Raw genomic sequence first — 23,015 nt, 5'->3', positions numbered from 1 at the left:
TCCATAGACTCATGTGTTTGAATGCTTGACCCAGAGGGAACTATTAGGCCTTATTTGGTTAGGTGTGGCCTTGTTGGAGGTGGGCTTTGAGGTCTCATATACTCAAGCTAGGCCTAGTGTGATAGTCTCTTTCTGAGGCCTGTGGATCAAAATGTAGAACTCTCAGCATCTTCTCCAGCACCTTGTCTGGTATCTTGCTGCTGTTTCCTACCATAATGAAAATGGATTGAACCTCCAAAACTGTAAGCCAGCTTCAATGAAATCGTTTCTTTTATAAGAGTTGTTGTAGTCATGATGTCTCTCCACAGTAATAGAAACCCTACCTAAGACACATGTTATAGAAATGATAGTGCAGTGTGTGTGTTTGTGTGTGTGTGCACACGCACACACGTGTGTAAAATAGACCCCATAAAGAAATCCACAGAGGCAGAAGAACTCAGAACACCAACTTACAGGTACCTTTTCAGACTAAGCTTTTATTTTTTTGATATTACAAACCAGTTTTCTTTATTCACAAACCACTGTAAGTGATATAAACACTAATTTCTAAAGACAGATATACACATTTTCTGGGTTTGCAGATTGAGTGATGTGTGTTAAGAAGTCACTATATGCCACATTAATCTTTTTTTCCATAATTCATAATAGCAATAGTTATTTAGATAAATGAAAACATTCCAAATAAATACTGTTGTTTTAAAAAATCCAAAATGTTTGTTTACACCTCTGACATGACAGTTTAAAACGACTTATCGGCAGCTCAGTGGAGTGCCTAGACAAAAGGTTCTGCGACACCGGTTGGCACCCACTTGCTCTAAATGATTTTTATTAAAACTACATATGATCGTAGGGGAAAGTACAGTTCATTGATGGAAATCAAAACCGCAAATGAGTTTTACTTTAGCCAGCACAGTAAGAATTCCATGTTTGTGATTTCATACACAATGCAGGTTCTGGGCTTGAAAATCTGGGGCGACTGGGAGGAGTCTGTTGATCTTTTTGCAGCCCCTTTTTCTATTACTATCTTGACCCCATCTGGGGTTGAATGCTACAGCATCAAGATAAATTGTTGCCTTGGATAACATCAACCAGGTGCATGATGGAGCAGGCCAGGGAAGTGGGAACGTGATGTTGTCAAACGGTTCCCTCTGGACCCGTCTCTCCCTACTCAAAGGGGTCTGGTGAAAGAAGACCAGTTTCTCTTCTCACCAGCTCAGCATTTTTCTCCCTTCCCCTCCTCGCCCTTTGCTTTTCTTTCTCTCCCAAACCATGATCACCTGTCTTAGATAGCGAAGCTACAAAAACTTGGTTTTCAAATCTCATGAAACTTTATTGATGGTTTAATATCCAACCGATCTTACGGGCATGCACGTAGGATGACGAGGAAAAGCTGGATCACAAACACTTTTTTTTTTCTTTTTAAAGTTTTGTTTGGTTTTGATTTTAAAGCAGAGTTGTTACAGCAGATTGGCAGGTTCACAGCGTGAGTTGATAACTTACTAAAGTGCGTGCCGTGGGGCCGGCACCGCACACACAGGCAGTAACACTACTCAGGGAACAGCTTGCTGATATTTTAGAATTTAAATACAAAACAGGAAGACCCATGACAGATACCCCAACTTAGGTTAACTTGTAAACAGGACAACATGGGGGGATTCAAACAGAAGAAAATCACAAGTTGCAATTTTTCGGCTGTGTTGCTCTGGCCCTGCTCCGAAAAAGGATGGGGCAGATATTGTTCTTAGGGGATGGAGGGGAAGGTTCTAGTTCTTGTTTTTTTTCTTGTGTTTGCTTCCTTCTGACAATTGTTGGGCCTTGGTGATAGTAATGAAGTTTATGATAACCCTGGGGCACTGGGGAGAGGGAGGGGCAGGCTCTCACAGACTGAAAAATTGCAAGTTGCTCACAGCGCAGTCATGTTTTCAAAAAGTATCAAGCTGATGAAAATACCATGATTATCTCTATTCAATGATTGCGATACTTGTAAAATGCGACTATAAATCCAGATATGATTATCATGTAATTCCATAAAAATTATACGTCTGTCTCTAACAGTTAATCTACTAAGCTAAACTAAAGCCTCAGAGACTGTTCTAGAACATAACTCCACTGCACAGATGTAAATTTTATACATATTTTTAACTGGTACAAAGAATTTAAGTTTTTATTACTTTCTTTTTTGGAAAAAAAGAAAAAAATAGAAACAGTGCTTTTTTTAATCACCTTTTTATTAATGTTAATTTTTCCCTCCCGTAATATAAAAGTCAGCAGTGATATCAATAATTTCTCATACTGGAAGAAATATAAAAAGAATGCTTATTGATGGCCTAACTAGTAGCCTTTGCTTAAATAACTAGTGGGTAGGTAAGAAGCTGAGTACTGCAGGTGGAATGATAAGAGGGTGGACTGGCCGACACAGCTTCCTTCCTTCAACTGCAATCTCCGTGCTATGAGAAGCGGATTCTTAACACAGCCTTTGGCTTGACTTTGCCAGGAGTAACTTAGAACCATAGATTTATGATAGTTGGTGCAGTGGGTCATTTAGATTCATCAGTTACTATATATATGTATTTATTTATATATATATATATTTTCTTTTTTTCCTTTCAGCCAAACCCCAGTCCCAAACCCCTAAGCCCGCCCCAGCCTCCCCTTTCACAGAATAAAATAATGTGGATGCAGAAAGAATGACTTGCCGTTTCCAGTCTTCCCAAACAGCTTAACCCCAGTAGCTTCATGTTCGGCATATAGAATTCATTTACATAATATAGCACTCTGGATATGGCCCTAAATCAGTTTTTATTCATATCTAGCCTCTCTCTAGATCAACCACAAAAACTCCTACAGCCAACTGAACTACAAAAACCTTCAGAAACCAAAGACCCACAATATTAAAATACACAGAACAAAATATCTGAGGTATAAGATAAAAAATGTAATTTTTCCTCTTTTTTTATGTTTTTGATTTTTAGTTGTTTCTTTGAGTTGCTAACATGATGTCCTACTGCATGTGATGCAACACTCAGGCCTCGGAAAGCTTCCTCTCTCCCCACATTGGAAGGTTGGGTTTTTTTGTTCGTTTGTTTGTTTATTTGTTTGTTTGTTTAATGGTTTTATCATTTAATATGGAGCAAAACGGTTGTATCCCCCTCGGTATATACTAGCCTGCAATGAAGAAAGAACGAGACCCACATCATCAGCATGGCTCCTAGTCTTGGCATCGGTCAAGGGCGCAAAAGCATTCTGAAACAAAGCAATTTGAGGGGTGTGTTTTTTTACATGTTGCCTTTTGTAACATGTGGATCATCAAAAAGACTAATGTAAAAAAAAAAAAAAAAAGTAGACACTCAAAACCAACCAAATTAGAGGGCACCCCCTTCCCCATCCCAGACCTTGTCAGAAAGTTAATGGTGGTCACTCCTGACCTCCTCCTGCAACTCTTTATGAAAAAAAAAAACAAAAAACAAAAAACAAAACTAATAATCCCAGGAAACTGAATTGGATCAGCTGGTCTTACCTACCAGCTACGAGGCTTCCAGTTTTCAAATGGAAAAGTGGATGGATAGGAACCAGTTCATTTTACTGGTTTGTTTCTTTGATGAGTGGACTAACTGATATGATGTTGCACTGGGAGAAGCTCTGTGTATAGTCAAAGGTGGCTCTAGACAATGTATTGAATAAAGGGATCAGGATTGTTTCCCACCCCTTTCCTTAAGTGGCCTAGGTCTTAGAGTGGGGTTGCTGGATGTTACCGTGAAATAAGAATAAAGGCCTGCTTCTAGCTTTGGCTAGGCAACTTACTGACTCTGATGCTGCAGTGGGGGTGGGACAGGATCTCTGCTGGGTGTGATTAAGCTTATGTAGAACAGTAGGCTCTTCTATGCCTGCTTGGGTTTCTATGACCCAGGGTGCAGGGAACTGCTTCCTACAACACTTAAGCATTTCTCTTTGCTGCGATTATTGGCCATTCCAATGAATGCCCATGGGACTGAGTTTCAGGGAGAGGGCTAAGATTCTCAACTCAAGCAGAAGACTGCATGCCAAGGCGTTGTATTGATCGCATGTGCTCTCACACAATGGACATGTCTTACTGGACTCAAGAGTGTTAGTGCATAGAAGTTTGAACAAGTATAGGCAAATCCACCCTACCCTTGACCCCTCCCCACTTTTGCCCTCCCATTTCCCTTCCGAAAACAAAACAAAACAAAAAAATGAGACTTCCCACCCTCCAAGAAGAAGAAAAGAAAAACAAAACAAAACAAACAAACAAAAAAAACCAACAAAAAACAAGACCCCCCAAAGCCATCTGATTCCTTAATTTCTTATGTACTAGGCACACACACAAAGTGTGCCCCTCTGTCTACTTTCTCTCCTGGGCGACTATGACTTTAAACATGAATTGTAAAAGGGGAGGAGAGGCAGGCAGATGCTCAGCTGCCTGACAGCAGAGGCCTGGAAGTCTGCAGCTTAGCTCCTCTGAAGTCTGTGCTGGGGCTGGAACCTTGGGGCTATGTGAATGAGCAGAGCAGCACGGGAGGGAAGGGAAAAAAAAGAAAAAAAAAAGTTCTGCATTGACACTGCATTCCGTTAGTGATGGATTTAATTATCAAAATGACTAATTATTCCATTAAGGTAAGTGCTCGCTAGGTGAGACTTGCAAAATTAGAAATATAATAACTTACATGCACTACATTGCCAAGAAATTAAGACATTTATCAAGTTTACTGGGAGGATTAATGTGGCATTTTAGCTGCTGTTAGCACAAGAGACAAATTCAATTAAGGGAAAGTGAGAGGACTTCAGCCATCAGTCCATCCTGAGGCCCCAGCTGGGGTGGGGGCAGGGATGAGGCAGGAGAAGCAGAGGACAAGGAGGAGCTGCTACTCACCATGGCACCAACGCCGTAGGTGGGGGCTGGAGCAAGTGTGTGGTGGTAGGGGTCGGCAGCATAAACTCGTCCGTAACTGCAAAGAGAAGAAGAGGTGAGATTGGTCTGTGATGTACTCTGATGTACACTGATGTACCGTGATTACACTTCGATAACTCCAGCAATGAGAGACAGAGAACAAAGACAGCATGGAGGAGTTGTCCTCATCCTAAAACGTGAAACAGCTCCTCTCCACTGCAGGATATGAAGAAGCTCAGACGGAGTGAGGTAGTCCATCTAACACAGCAGGTCATATATTCCATATATAGTCATGTTCAAGTTCATGATGGGGACCCATTCTGAGAAGGCCATCATTGTGCAATTTTGTCTTTGAAACATCACAAAGTACATTTACACAAAAATGAAAACCTTGGTGGTAAAAAGTCTCAGGGGACCACTCCACAGATGTGGCATATAACTATAAACATAGACACACCCAAACACACACACACTCACTCACTCATACTCACATGCACACACACACACACACACACTCTCTCTCTCTCACACACACACACACATACACATTCTCTTCTACTATGATGTTGCTACTTCATACTCTGAGGCAGGCAGGAAGCAAACAGTGGAGGGACTGGACTTGGGAATCTCAGTGTCCTAAACAGAATTTAGTGCTCAAGAGCAGACGAGCTAGATGACTTTTTATCTGATTTGATTGTCACTAAGTGAATGAGATCAGTTACGTCAGAAAGGGTTCAGTGATTTTTCTGGGCAGCTCTTGCCCAACACTTCAGATTGGAAGGAACAGCTATACTTAGATAAGACAGTGTGAAGGGTTTGTGGGGCCCCTGGGTCATACTCAGAAATCATAGTTTGGTTTGGTTTTGATCTTAGTATCCTAGAATCTCATGCATCTATCTTGTGATAGCTCTGAACATTTGGAGCAGGAATGCCTTGCAGGGCAATGTGCACACTTGATCTGTAATATTACATGCCCTTGCTTGTTTGACATCCATCCCCAAACACCTTTCTGGAGATGATTTAAACAGTGAGATTTTGATACTGATCAATGTTCAGATGCTGTCTTAAGAAAAGGTCAATGGAAGGTGTGTGTGACATAGGGACTCTAACACAAGTGGTTCTAACACATGTTCTCTAGAGAAAAAAAGAGGCAGGCATAGCAAGAGAAAAGATGGAAGTAGGGAAACTGCTGGAGACCAGCTTTCATCTGATTCTGCTGTTGCATTTTAGAGCTGGTCTCTCCAAGGAGGCAAGTCAGTAAGCTAATTAATGCCCAAGTGATACCAATGCCAGTTAAGGACTTTCCTGTGAGGTGGAAGATTAAGTACCCAGTTGAAACAGCTTCCTTTAGTTAGAGAGCCAAGTGCTGGAGCTGGGGTGGGCGTGGCTAAGCTGCACTAGCAAACAAGACTCAGAGCAACTGGAGGATGAAGGATGCCCCAGACCCACTTTTCTTTTTTAAAATAAGAATGAGTTCATTTACACTATCAACCAGAGGAGATTCATTGTTGATCCCTTGATATGCAAGTTGAGCACTCTTTATCTTTTCCATATTTTCCTTCTAGGCATTCCTCTCTGAGTCTATGAAAACCAGGAGTTGACACAAGACACCGGGGCAGGACTCATTGTCTAAGGGGAATATGGTCAAGCCATAAGTCCTTGCTTTCCTGGTTACTGGATGAGAACCTATCCAGTTGGTTGACTTGGTTGTTTACACAGCAGATCATGGGGAGGTAAACTGAGTGAAGGACCTGTTAAGTTTCAGACTCCCAGTGAGACCCCAGGTAGACAAAACAACAGATGATTCCAACTTCACCAGGGACATCCTATGAACACTCTCTAACAGTCACACCCTTCCTGCACATTCCAAGGCCAAAGAGCTGACATCATCCAGTCCAATCTCCAGCAGCCAGCCAGGGCTCATTGGTCCTCAGCAGCATTGCTGCAAAGAAACCTTCTCTTCAGATGCACACTTCTCTTTGGAGCTAACAAGTGGTCAGTTCAAGTTCCTCTCTCTTTCATTTAAAACTTTTGTTCATTAAAAATAAAAATTTCCTTAGAGAGCCCACCTGCTATAAGGAGTAGTAGATGCAAGATCAAGGCACGAGGGTGAGGAACGTGACAATGGCATGGGGTTTGATCTTATTGATTTATTTTGCTTCTTAATATGTCACCTGGCAAATCTGGTTACACTAACAGAAGACTTGAAGAAGAATCCCAGGGCATAGATATGTTCAGCGGTAGCCCACAGAGTTCTGGAGTGAGTGTGAAGATGGACTTTTAGGACAATTTGTTTTTTATTTTGAGAATAGTTTGACGGTGGCAACAGCTTTCAGTTTCAGTTGTGGGGAGAGCAGAATAAGTCAAGTGCTTAGTTTGGAAACATGAGGACCTGAGTTAGAGTCCCCAAAAACATATTTTCAAAAACACTAAGTATGCTGACACTGGGAATGGAGAGAGCAGTGGGTCCCTGAGGCTCGATGCTCAGCCAGCTTAAATTACTTGACAAGTTCTGGAGCCAGCGAGAAATCATAAAAAAAATACAAACAAAAAAACCCTCAAAACAACAACAACAGCAACAAAGGTGTGGAATGTCCTGAGGGATGGCACTGGAGACAGGCACATATGTGGCTCTGTACCTCCACCTATGGCACTGGAGACAGGCACATATGTGGCTCTGTACCTCCACCTACGAGTCTGCTTTTCCTGCAGACTGGCTGAGCTGCATGAAAGCAGGACTCCAGTCTCCAGGCTGCTCTCATCATTTCGGGGCTTTAATGTTTGGGCATAGCTTCAACCTTTGTAGAAACCTCAAGGTAATAGTTTGGCAACATTCTCTTCCAAGGCTAAAGAAAATCCAGCAGACTCAAACTATTCCTCCCAAATGAGAAGGCTCTGGTTCTCTTCAGGGTGACCTCTACCTTCAGAATACCATGGTTTTATGATGATTAATAAATTTCATTTCCACTGAGGAAAAGGGACCAGGTCAGCTCTAACCGAGAGCAAGGAAGCTTCTTTCAAATGCTAATTTCTAACCACGCCCTTGTGAGACAGGACAGTTTAGACACAAGGTTATTAGGGAAAACTGAGGACTTGAGCAGTACTCACTCCTTCAGCAGGCATGCCAGGCACGTAGACACCCCAATGTCCTCAGAGGGAACAAAGAGCAGCAGTTCCGAGGGACACCCGCAGAGTGAGGACAATATGGCTTAGTGTCTGATCTGGGATGAGATTAGCTTTTACACTGCCATTTCTGGTAAAACTGGACAAGACATAATCAGACTACAAGATTCTCCTGGCCCCAATGCCAACAAAGAAGCAATCTGGAGAAATATGATGCATACTCACTGCAGTCCACATACTGCATTGCTGCAGAAGACAGTAACCAGTGCTAAACAAGATCAAACTCAGCAACCTTGCCCAACTCGAATCCATTCAAATTGAAAGACATTTACAGTTGAAAGGGCCATGTAATCTGTCCATGCATCCTTTGATTTTAATTCATCCATTCATTTCTCTACTGAATTAAATGTAAATCTGTATAAATTGTATCTCCTCATTATTCTGCTTAAAGCCTTCCACTGTTTTTTCATGGATTCTAGAATCATATCATCTTTCCATCCAGTCTATCCTTAGTGTCACATTTCTGTGATTCACTGATCATTTCTTTTACTTTTCTATATAGTTGTTTACCTTTTCCCCTCATGGTAAGAAAGACTGTGTCTGCTTTCTAGACATGAACCACTTGGATGAGTGAGCAGAGAAGAGGAGAATGTTAGGATTCTAGAAATGCTGGAACCCATAGTATAATTTTCCATAATTTAAAAAATTACATTCATATACATGCATACATATGCATATGTATACACATATACATACATACATGTGCATATACATGTGTGTGTGTGTGTGTGTATTTTTCTCACCCTTCACCCTGCTATCTTAAGTCCAAGGTCTCTAACTTAGCTGGCTGACCAATGAACCCTAGGAATCTGTCTGTATTAACTCCCCAGTCTCCCTGTGTGAGGGTTACAGATACATGTGACAATGCTTAGTATTTTACACTTGGGATTCAAACTCGGCTCCTCGTTCTTACAGTGTAAGCACTTTTTCCCATTCAGCTCCATCCCCAGGACCATGCTGCATACTCTACCAGTAGAAAAATTCTTTAGGATATACTTGCTAAACATTCTCCTTAGCCACTGGCAGATACTGGAAAAAGATCTGGGGACTCTTGAAATCGAATATGGACCTTTGTATCCCTGCTAGGTTACAAACACTAGATAAATAGACACAAAGTCTAAATCCTTCTAAGAAAGTAAACCACAGATAATGGGAGCCTCCTCTGTTGGCTGCTTCAGCATGGTTCCCAACCAGAAAGTCTCAAGTTAAAACAGGGAGGCAGCATGATATCCCCTGGGGAGAATGCCAAGGGCTTCCATATCCAAGTTCTGTCTTCACACTGTCCTAGTTCCTCTATGTCACACAAGACTCCTCTCTTTCTCAGATCCACATCATTCCAATCCAAAATAATGTGCTTCTGTCTGAGCTTTGCCACATTCACATGTGGAATGCACGAGACCAAACCTGATACATTTGAAAACCATCCACTTAAATAATAAATATCTTTTCTTAAAAAAAAAAAAGAAAAAGAAAACCATCCACAGAGAAGAGAGAATAATAGGGTGCAAGGCTTCTCACATGGCGTCTAACAAGCTGCCCTCCCTGTACTGCACATGCCTTTGATTTCAGAGGAAAGAGAAAGGTTCTATTCTAATATGCTCACGGGAACTTCTAGCAATCAAATTACAAATTCTGTGGCATCAAGATGTACTTAAGTTATAAATTTCAGCGGTAGCTTCAGATACTGTACTTGAACTCAATGTTATATTGCAGTGAAGTGAATGATTTTTTTTAATCTGTTGAATGGGAAACAAGAATCTATATTTTTATTTGTATGCATATGTACGTGTAGTGTGTGTGCATGTGTGTGCATTTATATGTGTTTGTACGTGTGTACTAATGTATACAAATAGCAGGTGGTGATACTGGGTGTGCATGTGAGACTACAGGTTAATGTTATGTGTCTCCTTTGCTGTCCAACTGATTTGACTGAGGCAGGGTCTCTTGCTGACACTGGGAGCTTGCTAATTTGGCTAGTTTAGCTATCCAGCTTGCTTGTGTCTGGCTGGCACGCCACCTGCCTTCTATGTGAGTGCTGGGGTTTCTATCTGGCATCCTCATACTTGCATGTTAAGTGCTCTATCCATTGAGCCATCTTTCCAGCTCTGAATCCGTATATTTTGAAAAATGGTTTGTGAAGGCTACTGCAACATAGAAATAAAACTTATTATTACTGTTTTCAAAAATCTAGTTAGGACAAGCTGGGTGCTAATGAAATCTGATGTGCCTGCATGAGTAGCCCAAGCAGAGTTCCAACAGTGTCACAGTTTTCTGCTAAGGGCACAGTAAGTGTGGTATAATTAATTTCACTCCTTTTCAATTAAGACTCTTGTATGATCTCTTTAACCTCACCTTCCCATGCCTCTAGTCTCAGAGACAGCTGGAAGAATTCCTATGGGGCACCAAGTTGGGTGAATTCTGTCTGTTCCCCTCTCAGATGGAGTTTATAAGGTGGTGTGGCCTTCCTAGCCAGTGCAACTGTGTCAGAGAAGTGACTGACTTAGTTGTGGAGGGACTTTCCCACTGCCCTGCTTTACTTGGGCAGTGCCTTTAGGAACTATCGGATGCCTTTCCTTTATAGCTGGACTACGAGTCTGTAGGGTTTTAGGAAAATGAATCCAGGCTAAGCACATACTTATTGAAAAGGTCTGAGGGCTCAGTGGTTCTGATGCCCTGCTATGTGGGGATCTCTGGGGGTTAGACGGTGGATCTTCTCTGTCACATTCTTAGGGAGAACCAACAGAGGTCTGAGTTTACCATGCTCACTGGCCCATCCCAGTGTTCACTCTTAGTAAGACTCTCGGAGCCAGTGAGGAGGGAGGAGGCAGAGCCTTAAGTTGTACACAGACATTTATTCCTGTTATATCACTCTCATCCGGAAAATTCTGAGAACTTTTTAAAATGAGGACTAAAAGGGTTCAAAAGGAAGCTCGTTGGGTTTCGTCACTGCTGGCAGAATGTCCTGTTGACCTGTCACTCTCCCCTACCCAGAGTGGAGTGCATTAAGAGCACAGCCGACCCTGACCAAGTCAGTTCTTGTTTGGGCAACACCCTCTGCTCTTCCCCAAGAATGGAAAGAGAAAAGCAGCTCTTTTCCCTTAGAGGAGAAGGCACATGACCTTTGAGCTCTTCTATTCTCTAGAGCTAGTGTTACGCCATCCCTCACTCAGCCACCATCTGTTCATTTCCAGCCTAAGAGTTAGGAGCATTACAGTTTTCAACTCAACCAGTTACTGTTTCTCACTTATAAATGCAGGCACACAAGCAAGCGACCAAACAAACAAAGAAACAAAAAACCCTACCAGACAGAGTCTCGGGGGATATCTGATCAAAATAATCTTTGCAATTCTGTGGATACAGACTCTTGTAAATTCCATGGGCTTTCTCTGAGCTCTAAAACAGACAAAACTCCTCCCTTCAAAGACTCAAAGAAATATTGTTCAAACTATGCTAGGTTTCTGCTGAAGACCTTTCTCTTTCCTGGACTGGACCATGCTTATTTCTGTAATGAGTGAAAATTCTCTTTCTTTCATGCAAGTAATTATCTGATCAGACAACCCAGGAGGCTCAGGACAACAAAAAGTTTCCCCAGGCAATTACTGGGTTCCACCATTTTCTCACTTTTAGGCTAAGGATAAGACAGCACACTCCATCTAGAGAAGGTTTTGAGACACGTGTTTGCCTCCATGTGCCTTTGACACAATGCTGGGCATCCAGCTTAAAGGGAGGAAGTTCTAGCTGGTTCTGACCTTGAGCTCAGTGCATTGGCTCTTCTCCTCATGGGACCCAGGAAGCCGGGAGGAGTGCACTTATCATAGTGGCGTTTTCCCTCTTTGTAATTCTGCCTGGGTCCCTAGTCTATGGGGAAGATGCTTTGTACATTTAGGATGAGCATCCATCCCTTAGCCAATCTTCTGGGGAAGTGCTTTGAGGAACTAGAGGCATGCCACATGCCTTGTAACCTTTTAGGTGCTTCTCAACATGGTTGACAACAAAGACAATCCATCTAGGGTCATAGTAGCCAATATTTGCAACAGACCTTCCAGGAGCAATGGCTGACATCCAGCTACACAGGTCTGCAGTGTCCTTACAGGAAGGTTTGACTTCCTGAACCACAGACCCCACATTCTGGTTTTCTGCAATAGGGTAAAGACTCATTGAAAAATATTAAGATGGAAATTTCTTATATGTATTTAAATGAAATCAGAGAGCAACAGTTAATCCTGGGAATGTTTCTATTCGCTCTCTTGTGGGGTGACCAACTGGAGTCTGAGTATCAAGTCTTAAAACTTCCTCTATAATAGTGTGCACATTTGCAAATACTATTTCTGAATCATGGATCCAGCACATTTTTTTCCCCCACAAAAGCTCTAGATTAGGAGAACCAACCCAAAACTCAAAACTTAGAACATCTAGAAGTCAAAATGCATCAAAAGCTCTAATGTACAAGTGAGGACGGAAGGCAACTCCATTCCTCTCCAGAAGGCTCTGGTCTTTCAGATGTGAGTCCTCACTCACTTCCTCAGCGTGCATTCAAAAATCAGCTCCAGGAATCACTGAGGACAGGGCCAACCTCATGATGTTCCCAGGTACCCCAGAAGTGGGACAGAATGCACCCTCTGGGTTCTGAAGCAGCTGTGTGGAAGTCTCATAGAGTTTTCTTTCTTTTTGTTTCTTTGTTCCTTTCTTTCTCTGCTTCTTTCTTTCTTTGTTTCTTTTCTGTCTGTCTGTCTTTCCTTTTTAATATTTTGCACACAACTTTGTGATGAACATAAATGTTCACACAAATCTAATACCTACAAAATGTAGAAAGTTGGACTCAATATTTCTGTCAGATCAGAAAGAATAATTTTTCCTTCCTCTCAATGCAGTTTCAATACCTTACATTAGACTGAATCTCAGTGGGACAGGTGTGGAAACAAACAAACAAATAAAAGCCCAACTTGATTCTAGATTTACTAAGCAGAATAGCAGCCAGCTACGTAGGAAGATACAATAAGTTCCACTTTGGGCCTTGCAGTAGGTTACTCTGGAAGGAATGCCTCATCAGATAGAAGAGGCATAGACACACTCTAGATAACCTTTTAGAAACCCTCTTTCTCTTTGTCTTAAGACCGTTGCTGTAAAAGCTAGAAGGAATTTCCCATCATGCTTTGAAATCACTGTGGCATCCCTGTGGCAGCATAAAACACACAGTCATAGAACCATTTGTGTCCTTTATCAGCTCTGTGATCTATCAATCCTGCAGAGAAGTGGAAGGGAGTAGTAGCTAAGAGTCCTTGGGGTCACCCATCCCTCTGCTACCTGCTAAGTAAAGGCAGGGATCCTGACAGTACAGGACTTACATGTGTCTGCTTATGCACGCAGAGCAGAGGTTTCCAGAGGTAACAAGCATAGTTAGAAAGACGCAGGTCCTGGGATCTGAACCCCAAGGAATTTTCTTCTACTCTAACAACAACAACAACAACAACAACAAAGAAAACCACACACAGTCACCTTGCAATGCTTTACTTCGAAACAAGGGGCACAGTCCTAATGAATTCTGTGTGTCTCTAGTATATTCCAGTTTCAAAGAAATAGATAATAGCCACAAATATGAGCCCCATATATTGTTTAAAATTCCATTGTAGTCACAGTTGGAAATACAGTTTTGTTTTATTTATCTCAATATATTTAAACTACATTCACTTTTTTATAATTATTAATGGAATGGCTTGTACAATAATCAAAACTTACATGTATATGAATTCTGCTGCATACTTTAGACTTAGAAATACAGATGAGCCAACCACAGCTCAGGACTCAGTCAGGAGAGTAGAAGACCCACATCAAGAAAAGACTCCAGAGTTCTCCTTACCAGTGTATAGAAAAGATTTCCCAGGTGTGTGCCTAACTCTGCTATGGAACCACATGGGAAAACTTTCTAGAATGTTCCCTTTCAGACTCAGGAATCTAATGCCCAGGGTTGAGGGTGGGTGAGGGACTGAATGGGCCCTATATCTGAAATAGGTCTCACAGTCTGAACTTAATAATGATACTTCTTTCCTAAGATTTCACTGCTGTCACCTCCTTCCACTAGGTAAATTCAGAGTTATCTATATTTCCCTAATTTTACCTGGTCAATGGATAAGGCCATTTTATTTTTATGAGTACATTTTATTGTTATTTCATGCCACAAGTCTGGAACAGTGCCTCATACACAGTAAGCTAGCAGTAATCAGGACAATTATTATTTTTACTAAGTACCTTTGCTTACATGTTCCCTCTGCACCTGCTACTTCCAGCAAAGTGCACATCACACTCCACTGGAAACACTACCAATTAACCACAAATCAGTTTTCTCCATGACAACTTTGCTGAGTCGTCAGAAGATGCTGATGAGGGCAGGACAATTAGAGGGAACTTGCTGAAGGATTCATTAGAGGAATGACCAATTTAGCAATTTCTTCTAAATATTATCTGAAAGCTTATTGCAGGTGTGTGCATACATGTAGGCTCAAAGGGACTAAAGAAGGAAACAGAACTCACACCTAGTGTGCTGTCCTGGCTATGCCAAATATTGCTTCTTTACTTAAAAGACCTGCCTCGCAGCAGACGGTTCCAACAGCTTTTACTATTTTCATTTAGCTAAGTTTTTTTAAATTCTTTTTTTCCAATTTTTTATTAGATATTTTCTTCATTTACATTTCAAATGCTTTCCCGAAAGTCCCCTATACCTTCCCTCATTCCTGCTCCCCTACCCACCCACTCACACTTCTTGGTCATGGCGTTCCCCTGTACTGGGGCATATAAATTTGCAGGACCAAGGGGCCTCTCCTCCCAATGATGGCCGACTAGGTCATCTTCTGCTACATATGCAGCTGGAGACACGAGCTCTGGGGGTACTGGTTAGTTCATATTGTTGTTCTACTTATAGGGTTGCAGACCCCTTCAGCTCCTTGGGTACTTTTTCTAGCTCCTCCATTGGAGGCCCTGTCCAATCACAAAAGAAGTCACTTGATATGCACTTACTGATAAGTGGATATTAACCCAGAAACTAAGAATACCCAAGTTACAATCTGCAAAACACAAGAAAATCAAGAAGAAGGAAGACCAATGTGTGGATACTTCATTCCTCCTTAGAATAGGGAACAAATACCCATAGAAGGAGTTACAGAGACAAAGTTTGGAGCTAAGATGAAAGGATGGATCATCCAGAGACTGCCCCACCCGGGGATCCATCCCATAATCATCCACCAAAAGCAGACACTATTGCATATGCCAGCAAGATTTTGCTGAAAGCACCCTGATATAACTAGCTGCCTTGTGTGAGGCTATGGCAGTGCCTGGCAAATACAGAAGTGGATGCTCACAGTCATCTATTGGCTAATTTTTTTTCATACACAAAAAATCCAGGTTGGGTACCACCATCATCGGCAAGTGGGAGTAGTTTTCTCTGTGGGTTCTGGGGCTTCGAAAGCAGGTTTTCATGATTGTGCAACAAGAACTTTACTGATTGAGCTCTTTATTGTGGTAAATTGTGTGTGTGTGTGTGTGTGTGTGTGTGTGTGTGTGTGTGTGTGTGTATACATATATAGCTTATCACACTAGCACACATAATTCACTCAATAATAGAAAGTTACTGATGCATCCTGAATAACTCAGTAGAGCCCACAAAAGTACCCAAGGAGCTGTTACAGGGGCCAAGTACTTAATGTAATCTCCCATATTAGGAAATATCTCTCACAGCGTACTAGAAGAAGAGAGGGGTTTATGATGGTCAATATTGATTGCCATGTTGAGAATCTCCTTGGAGACAAACACCTGGTACATCTTCCAGGTAGATTCTAGATTTGTTTGCTCAAGGAGGGAAGAAATACACTTACTATGGGTGGTGCCATCCTAAGGGAGAGGCTCCTAGCCACAAATCAAAGAGGAAAGCTTTCCTTCCTCTTCACCTCCTGCCTTTCGATGCAATGTGAGCAACTGCCTCACCCTCTGTGCTTTCCTCACCTTTCTGCCATGCCTTCCCTCTGATTATATCCTCAGACTGTGGGCCAAAAGAAAACTCTTCTTTCCCCAAGTTGCTTTGAACAGGCACTTTGTCACAGCAGTGTGAGAAGGGACTAACACAGAAGTCACCTGTGCTTTCTAACTCACTAGCATGCCCTGCTTATTCTCCAACGAAATAGTCTTCAAACCCAACTACCCCTCAAAATTCCATGGCCACGAGTCACTGTAGGCTGTATCACACTTTCCAGATTCTCTGTGGAGGCTTTCTCTCCCCTTTTCTTTTCATAAAACGTTCTGGTCTCTAACAAGATCTCTGGATGACTGCTAATTTAATCAGATCAACATGAATCCTCCAATGATTATGGGAAATGCATGGATTCATAGCCTCCTAATCTTAACTTGCCTGAGCAATCTCTGTGAGCTCCTGCTACCTTCCTGACATCTCTAGCATACACACTTTCTCTGACCTCCCTGGATATTTTGTTCTTGAAATTGCAAGCATGCCTAATTGCATAGCCTTGGCACTGGTTGTACGTTCAACTGATTGAACTCTTAACTGTAAAATCTGGTGCAGGGATTAGTTTCAACTGTCAACTTGCCACAACTTTTGAGAGACAAGTCTCAATTGATTGGCATCAGGTTGACCAATGGACATGTTAGTGGGGACTGTTTTGAATGTTAATTGATCAAGCAAGACCCAGCCCATGGTGGGCAGGACCATCCTGACCAGGTAGGTCCTGGTCTACCCAGGACTGAAGCAAGCTAGATGAAGCAGGTGTGTAACATACATCACTTGTATCCTTCTTGCCCTTGAGGATGGAGTTACATGACTGGATGCTTAAGCTCTTGCCATTGCCTGTGTGAAAGACTCTAGCTTAGAACTACAAGCAGAATAAATCTCTCTTGATTTTTGTTTGTTGTTTTTATCACAGCGATAGAGGTGAAATACTTGGTTGACTCCTTGACTAGATGCTTGGGGCTTTTCAGTGCCACCCTTGTCTAGAATGCATTTCCAATCATGGAAGGTAAAGTTCCATGGCACCTGAAAGCCCCCTTCCCCCCAACAACTGCTCTCCTGATTAATTAGAGAATCCCAACTCTATCTTTTTAATTTATTTTTATTGAATTTTAATTGTTGTGTGTGTAAGGGTATGCATATGCCACAGGAGGAGTTTGGAGGTCAGAAAGGTAGTTTGGGGAATTAGTTCACCCCTACCATGGAGGCCTCAAGAATCAAATTCAAGTTGTCAGGTTAGATGGCAAGCACCTTTATCTACTGAACTTCCTCACTGGTTCCAGTCTAATTTTATATAGAAGTATATACTATGCATCTTGATGTATGTGATTTGGGGTATGTTGCCCACTAGAGTGGAAGTTTGTCCACGGATGGCTTATCCTCAATTATTTCATGCTGTGACCTCAGGACTTCAATGCATCTCCAGAATGTAACAATGGCTCCACAGCTACTATCAAACGTGAAAGAATTCCATCTATTAAGTAACTTGATTTTTCAACCTCCATTATTGCATAAGGACCCATCTTGTCCTGCTAAAGTCACTAGTTCATCCTGAAAATATTCTAGTGAATCACAAATGCAGGAGGCTTCACAGAAGGAAAAACCACACCATCCACCCTTTATATATCTTGAAGAATCCATCCTATGGAAGGTTCTTGATATTATACATTGATTGATTGTTCAAGTGGGCTAGGTGATGCAACAGTTAGCATTATACCCCATTATTAAAGGGGCAGTCTGTACTAGTTCCTTATGGGATCAGCCCTATGTAGAGGAAAACTGACCAAATCAAATACTGAAAACTTAGAATTGCTTAGTATGAAAATTGTTCCCACACAAACAGTCTCACAGCCAACAAATGTGAATGGGCAACTACTCAACACAGGTAGCAGGCAAGGATCAATTTGAGGACATCCTGATAGTAGAGAGCACCTCTTCACCTTGAGGAGCCCAAAGAGCAGAACATGAACTTCCTCTTCTAATGCAGGTAATGATCATCTCACCACCAACAACCCACAACCAAACCACCTGCTCATATCTGCCGCCATTTGTAGCCTTTCCCAAGAACCATTCTTTATAAATTTTTAATAAAATCCAGCAAGCACTACAGATCAAAATTTTGAGAATCTTGTTTTTTTGTTTTAAATTAAATGCAGGGGATCAACATAGACGTTTAGTCCTCCTAGGCACATTTTCTACCACCAAACTCATACTCAGCCCAGTTCACTGATGTTTCTCACAGGAACCTAGGAATGTGCTTGTTGTTGCACACTGGTTGTCAATAGATACTAGGATGCAAAAGCCCTGCCCTCTATGGGGCTGCTTTAGCAAGTGGGCTTTGTAGGATGTGCGTGCATTAGGATTTTGCAGCTTGCAAGGGAAAATCCCCAAGATAACATTAATTTCATTGCATATCTGAGTTCTCATTTTGGACTTTGTATGAGAAGTAGCCTAGCTGCAGGGGGATCTGATTGATATGAATATCTTTTCTTTCTGCTTGATTCAAAAAATCCACTTCAAATGAGACCTGACAATGCACACAACACAGTATTAATGTGGCCATCACAGGAATAGTGGCATCTTCAAAATGTGATCCACAGCAATTCATTAACATGTACTGAGCAGCTGTCCTGGAGAAGACAGGATAGGGGAGAGTCAGGCTGTGCTCATGCAAGCATTATATGTCACTTCTTTATAGAAGGTGGCATGCAGACCACTTGCTAACATAACTGTTTTTCAGATCATGGGATTCAACCAATATCTACTTTGATGTTTCCAGGTTTCATTTTTTGATCCATGATGTCCAATATGGCCTGAGACACACTGGAATACACATGAAGTTTAGTGGAGAAGGTAGTGTGTCTGTATTACCAGAACATCCACAGGTAACACTCACTCATGTTACTCCATCATTCCTCCCAACTCCAGGCTCTTCCAACCCATCTCCTTTTCTTGCTCCACTCTGGAAACGATCAGTTATCCCTGAGCCCCAGGAAACTATTTCTCACTCTGTCATTCTCAGAAATGCAATTAACAGTCCGTCTTCCACTGTAAGGCATTAATGTGTTAACTGTGGCAGCACCTCTGACTGGGAGAAGCAGGGATTCAGAGAGATGGGAGGAGAGAGCAGCATCATTAGCAAAGGAAGTTTTGTAAATGGAGTATGCAACTACTTTAGAAAATGAGCTTGTGGAAGTAAGTCTTGTAGTAAAACTTCAACCCATTAACAATGAGGAGAATGCCTTTATATACGACCCCAATATGAGACCTTTGTGGCCCTGCCAGGGGCATGCTTCTAGTTCTGTCCTTCCTGTCATTCATTCTCTGCAAAGACTCTGAATAGTGCCTGAAACATTATTAGTAATTTGCACCTTTGTTTACTACTCCATCAATAAAAAATAACCAGTAACAGATGCATGGTGTCTGCACAGCTGGGTGGGATGGATGCTTTTGAACATCTGTAGTGTACTTGGTTATGGCTGTTATCGCCAACTTTCCTTGGCCAATAGCATTCCATTGGCAAGATTGCCTAGTGATTATCTGAGGTCCTTTAGGCTTTAGTCCTCCCCCACCACATACAATGAGAGAGAGAGAGAGAGAGAGAGAGAGAGAGAGAGAGAGAGAGAGAGAGAGAGAGAGAGAGAGACTCCAGCAAGGCACTATCTAGGTACGTAAATGAAATAATTCCAAATTTAATTGTGCAGAACCACATCAAAGTGAAATGACAAGTGTTGTTTTAATGGAAATATCATAAAACTATTCTATTCATCAATATCCTGGTTTTGAACACAAAATAAACTGGCCTTTCTCTAAGTTCTGATATTTGAGAATATATGTTGAAGGAAAAGAAGGAGGATCCTTAGCTAAAGGAAGGAAGATCCCCTTCTTAAAAGACAGATGTAATTACATTTCCTAATGCCACTGGCTTTGTGGATGCAGTTTCTTATGGCCAATAATATTCCATGAAGATCCCAAATAATTCCCATTTCAATCTCTCTGAACTAGATACAATATGTCAAAAAAAAAAATCACGGGAGTCACCTTGAGTTCCTAAGCTCCCTTGGTCACCATTTCCAACACGAGTGCTGGTTATCCCATGAATTTTGTGCATTTGTTCACCCCAAGGCTTAGTCTTCCAAACCAGGCATTATTAAAATCAGAAATACACACATCAGAGTATCAGAGTTAGCAAAACTCCTCGAGTATTCTCCAGATGGCAGAGTCTAAGAGCTTTGCTACACTCAAAACTACATGGTCTCTTTGTCTCTTTATAGAAACTAAACTTTCTACAGTGACTAATTGTAGCATGTGAAGAAGATAAAAAGAAGGAAAAAAAAAAGGATACTGAGACTGAGGTGGGGACATCAGGAAGGAGGAATGTCTGTTACCTGCAGAGGTGTTACAAGAAATTTCATCTGTTGCAACGAAGACGAACTGATTTCTGGAAGAGAAGATAAAATTCACAATACTGCTCGCTCAGGGGGAAACGTGCTCGCTGGCGATTGGTTCCATGTGCACAGGTGAAGGGTGGGGAGGGGGCTGCGTCTGCATGGATGTGGCAAGGAAATGTGCTGATGGACCGTGGACTTGGAAAGCTTGGAAAGATCACAAAACAGGCATGCGGGACCACTTAAATGAAATCATGAGGGCATCAGGATGTGGGCGTGTACAAGCTGTTGTGCCAGGGTATTAATACTGCGTGTTACCAAAGCATGCCAGGGCACATGGCTAAGGCCAAGCTACTTTATGTTGTGCTTACATAGGTTTTTTACGTGCTAAAGATATACTAAACCTTTTTTGAAACTAAAGACTATTATTAGGAAAAGAGTGTACCAGGACTAACTAGGAATATCATAACACTCCATATATTATGATATACTATTCAAAACTGTTTTTAAAAGGAAAGAAAAATACTTTCATTACAGAAGAGAGCATTATAGAGCATTATATGAAATTAGGTTATGGATAATAATTTACCAAACTAAGGTTGCTTTAGGAAGACAAAAATCCCACTATCTAAAAGAACACCTATGTTTCCAAATTATTCTTTTTGAAGGGGTGGGTGTATACATGCTCTGCTGCATATGTGGAAGTCAGAGGACAGCTAATGGTATTATTCCTTGCCATCTACCTTGTTTGAGACAGTATCTCCTGTTATTTCCAGCTGTGTATTCCCAGGTAACTGCCCTGTGAGCTTCCAAGGATCTCCTGTCTCTGCCTTCTATTGCATAGTAGGAGTGCTAGAAGTACACACACGCACCACTGTATCTGGCTTGATGGGTCCTTGAGAGATTTGAACTCAGGACCTTACAATTGTACAGCAAATGCTTTAACCACTGTGCCATCCATCTCTCCACTGCACTCAATTTATTTTGTTCCAATATGATGCACACTGGAAAGAAAACTTAAAAAAAAATAGAAAATGCCTTTTCACTATGATTTATTAAATTCAGTAAGATGATAAAACTCCCTTCAGGCCTTTTCCAGGGTGGCAGTCCCATACTGTAAGGTGTTCAAATGCAGAGGTACCATTGATTTCCCTAGAAATTCAAATATCTATACTTGCTCTTTGGACTGATTCATTGAGATGGGCTAGGATCTTAAATGCCTTGAAAGCCCCCAAAGAGGTACTGGGTTCTCATTTGTTAGATTTTTACTGTGCATAGGGATCAAGAACCCAGATAAATGCAATCTTAGTATGATTGCTTTTGTTCCAGTGTTTCAAAAAACATCCAGCAATTGAGCATTTTATAAAACATCTTAACAGAATTTTACTGTCGCAAGAGGTGTACCTCTGAATATAAAACAGAGATGCCTCTAGAATATTCCCTGAAACAACATTCTGCTGAAAACTCTAGTTGCTTCTAAGCCAATAAAATCCTAACAAAATTATATACTCTCTGAGAATACTTTCTTCTATAAATCTAAAGTCAAAACGAAGTTCGTTTATCATCAATCTTAAAATAATAAAAGTAAGTTCAGTTGTATCTTTGTTATATCTATATTATGACCCAAACTTTTTCAAACTTAGAAACTTATTGAGTTTCAGATTCCCTAGGTTTGAGGAACCATAGGTTTGAGGGGCAATACAATTGATACATCTGAAAATGAAAGAGATATATGATATGGAATTTGATTTAACCTACATAAAGATGTTGAGATTTGGCATGCCTAACCTGCAGGTAGAGTATTCCCAGCATGCATCAGACAAGCACTTAAAAGAACCTCCATTCACAAGGTACCTAGAACAGGAGCTCAGCCATAACTGAGCATGGCAGCCTTGACCATTCACAAGTTGGGCTCTTAGAAGAAGCATTCCCATGTGCATGCTGTGTGGGGGTGTTAATTATTTAAGAAGCATTCCCTGTCTCATAACCTCCAATTCTGTAAGATACTGCAAACATGAATGTTGCTTCTGCATGGTTCCCTTCTAAGAAATAGTCTATATAATCAATGATCTTAAACAGACCCTCCTGTCTCCAATTACAACATGTTACAATAACAGGCATATGCCTCTACACCTAATTTTATGTCGTGTCAGGAATTTAACCTAGGGCTTCATGAATGATAGATAAGCATTCTACCAACTGAGCTACAAACCCAACTCCTAGGTTTCTACGTGATGTGAGCTGGGATCTCTGTAGGCAGCTCACACAGAGGTTAAGTTGTTATTGGAAAAAATAGGGAAAACTCTCAAAATTAATTAATTAAATCTTAAGTTCCTTAGAATTTTATGTAATATGTTGCTGTCTTTAAGAGTGGTCTTTTGAATACCAAGATTTTTAATTCTTAAAATGCCACATTTTTCTCCTGTTTTCTCTCACCAGCCTTCTTCCTTTCTTCTTTCCCCTCTCCTTCCTTCCCTTCTTCCTTCCATCTTTCTTTCCTTTTACTCTTTTCCTTCTTCTTTCTCTCCTA

General features: G+C 41.3%; 1 protein-coding gene across 30 annotated transcripts in view; it reads right to left on the bottom strand.

The window, feature by feature from the left end:
* Positions 1–464: 464 nt before the first annotated feature.
* Positions 465–23,015, bottom strand: part of Rbfox1 (RNA binding fox-1 homolog 1) — a 2,110,633-nt gene continuing 2,088,082 nt past the window's right edge. For 12 of the 30 annotated variants that reach the window (XM_085832308.1, XM_029470804.2, XM_085832312.1 and 9 more), the window contains 3 exons: positions 20,486–20,538; positions 4,889–4,964; positions 4,219–4,508 (listed from right to left, as the gene is read on the bottom strand). In XM_085832308.1, coding sequence (XP_085688434.1) covers positions 4,361–4,508; positions 4,889–4,964; positions 20,486–20,538 — 277 coding nt within the window. In that variant the 3' untranslated portion in view covers positions 4,219–4,360. Of the gene's footprint in view, positions 3,244–4,218; positions 4,509–4,888; positions 4,965–20,485; positions 20,539–23,015 lie in introns of those variants that run through there. The other 18 variants (XM_085832311.1, XM_085832318.1, XM_085832315.1 and 15 more) reach the window with 5 other exon arrangements.

Source organism: Mus caroli, unplaced genomic scaffold (genome assembly GCF_978045245.1).
Source record: "Mus caroli unplaced genomic scaffold, Mus_caroli_1 scaffold_17, whole genome shotgun sequence".
Lineage (NCBI taxonomy): Eukaryota > Metazoa > Chordata > Mammalia > Rodentia > Muridae > Mus > Mus caroli.
Note: the sequence above shows the minus strand (reverse complement) of the source record. Positions and strands in the feature narration are given on the sequence as shown.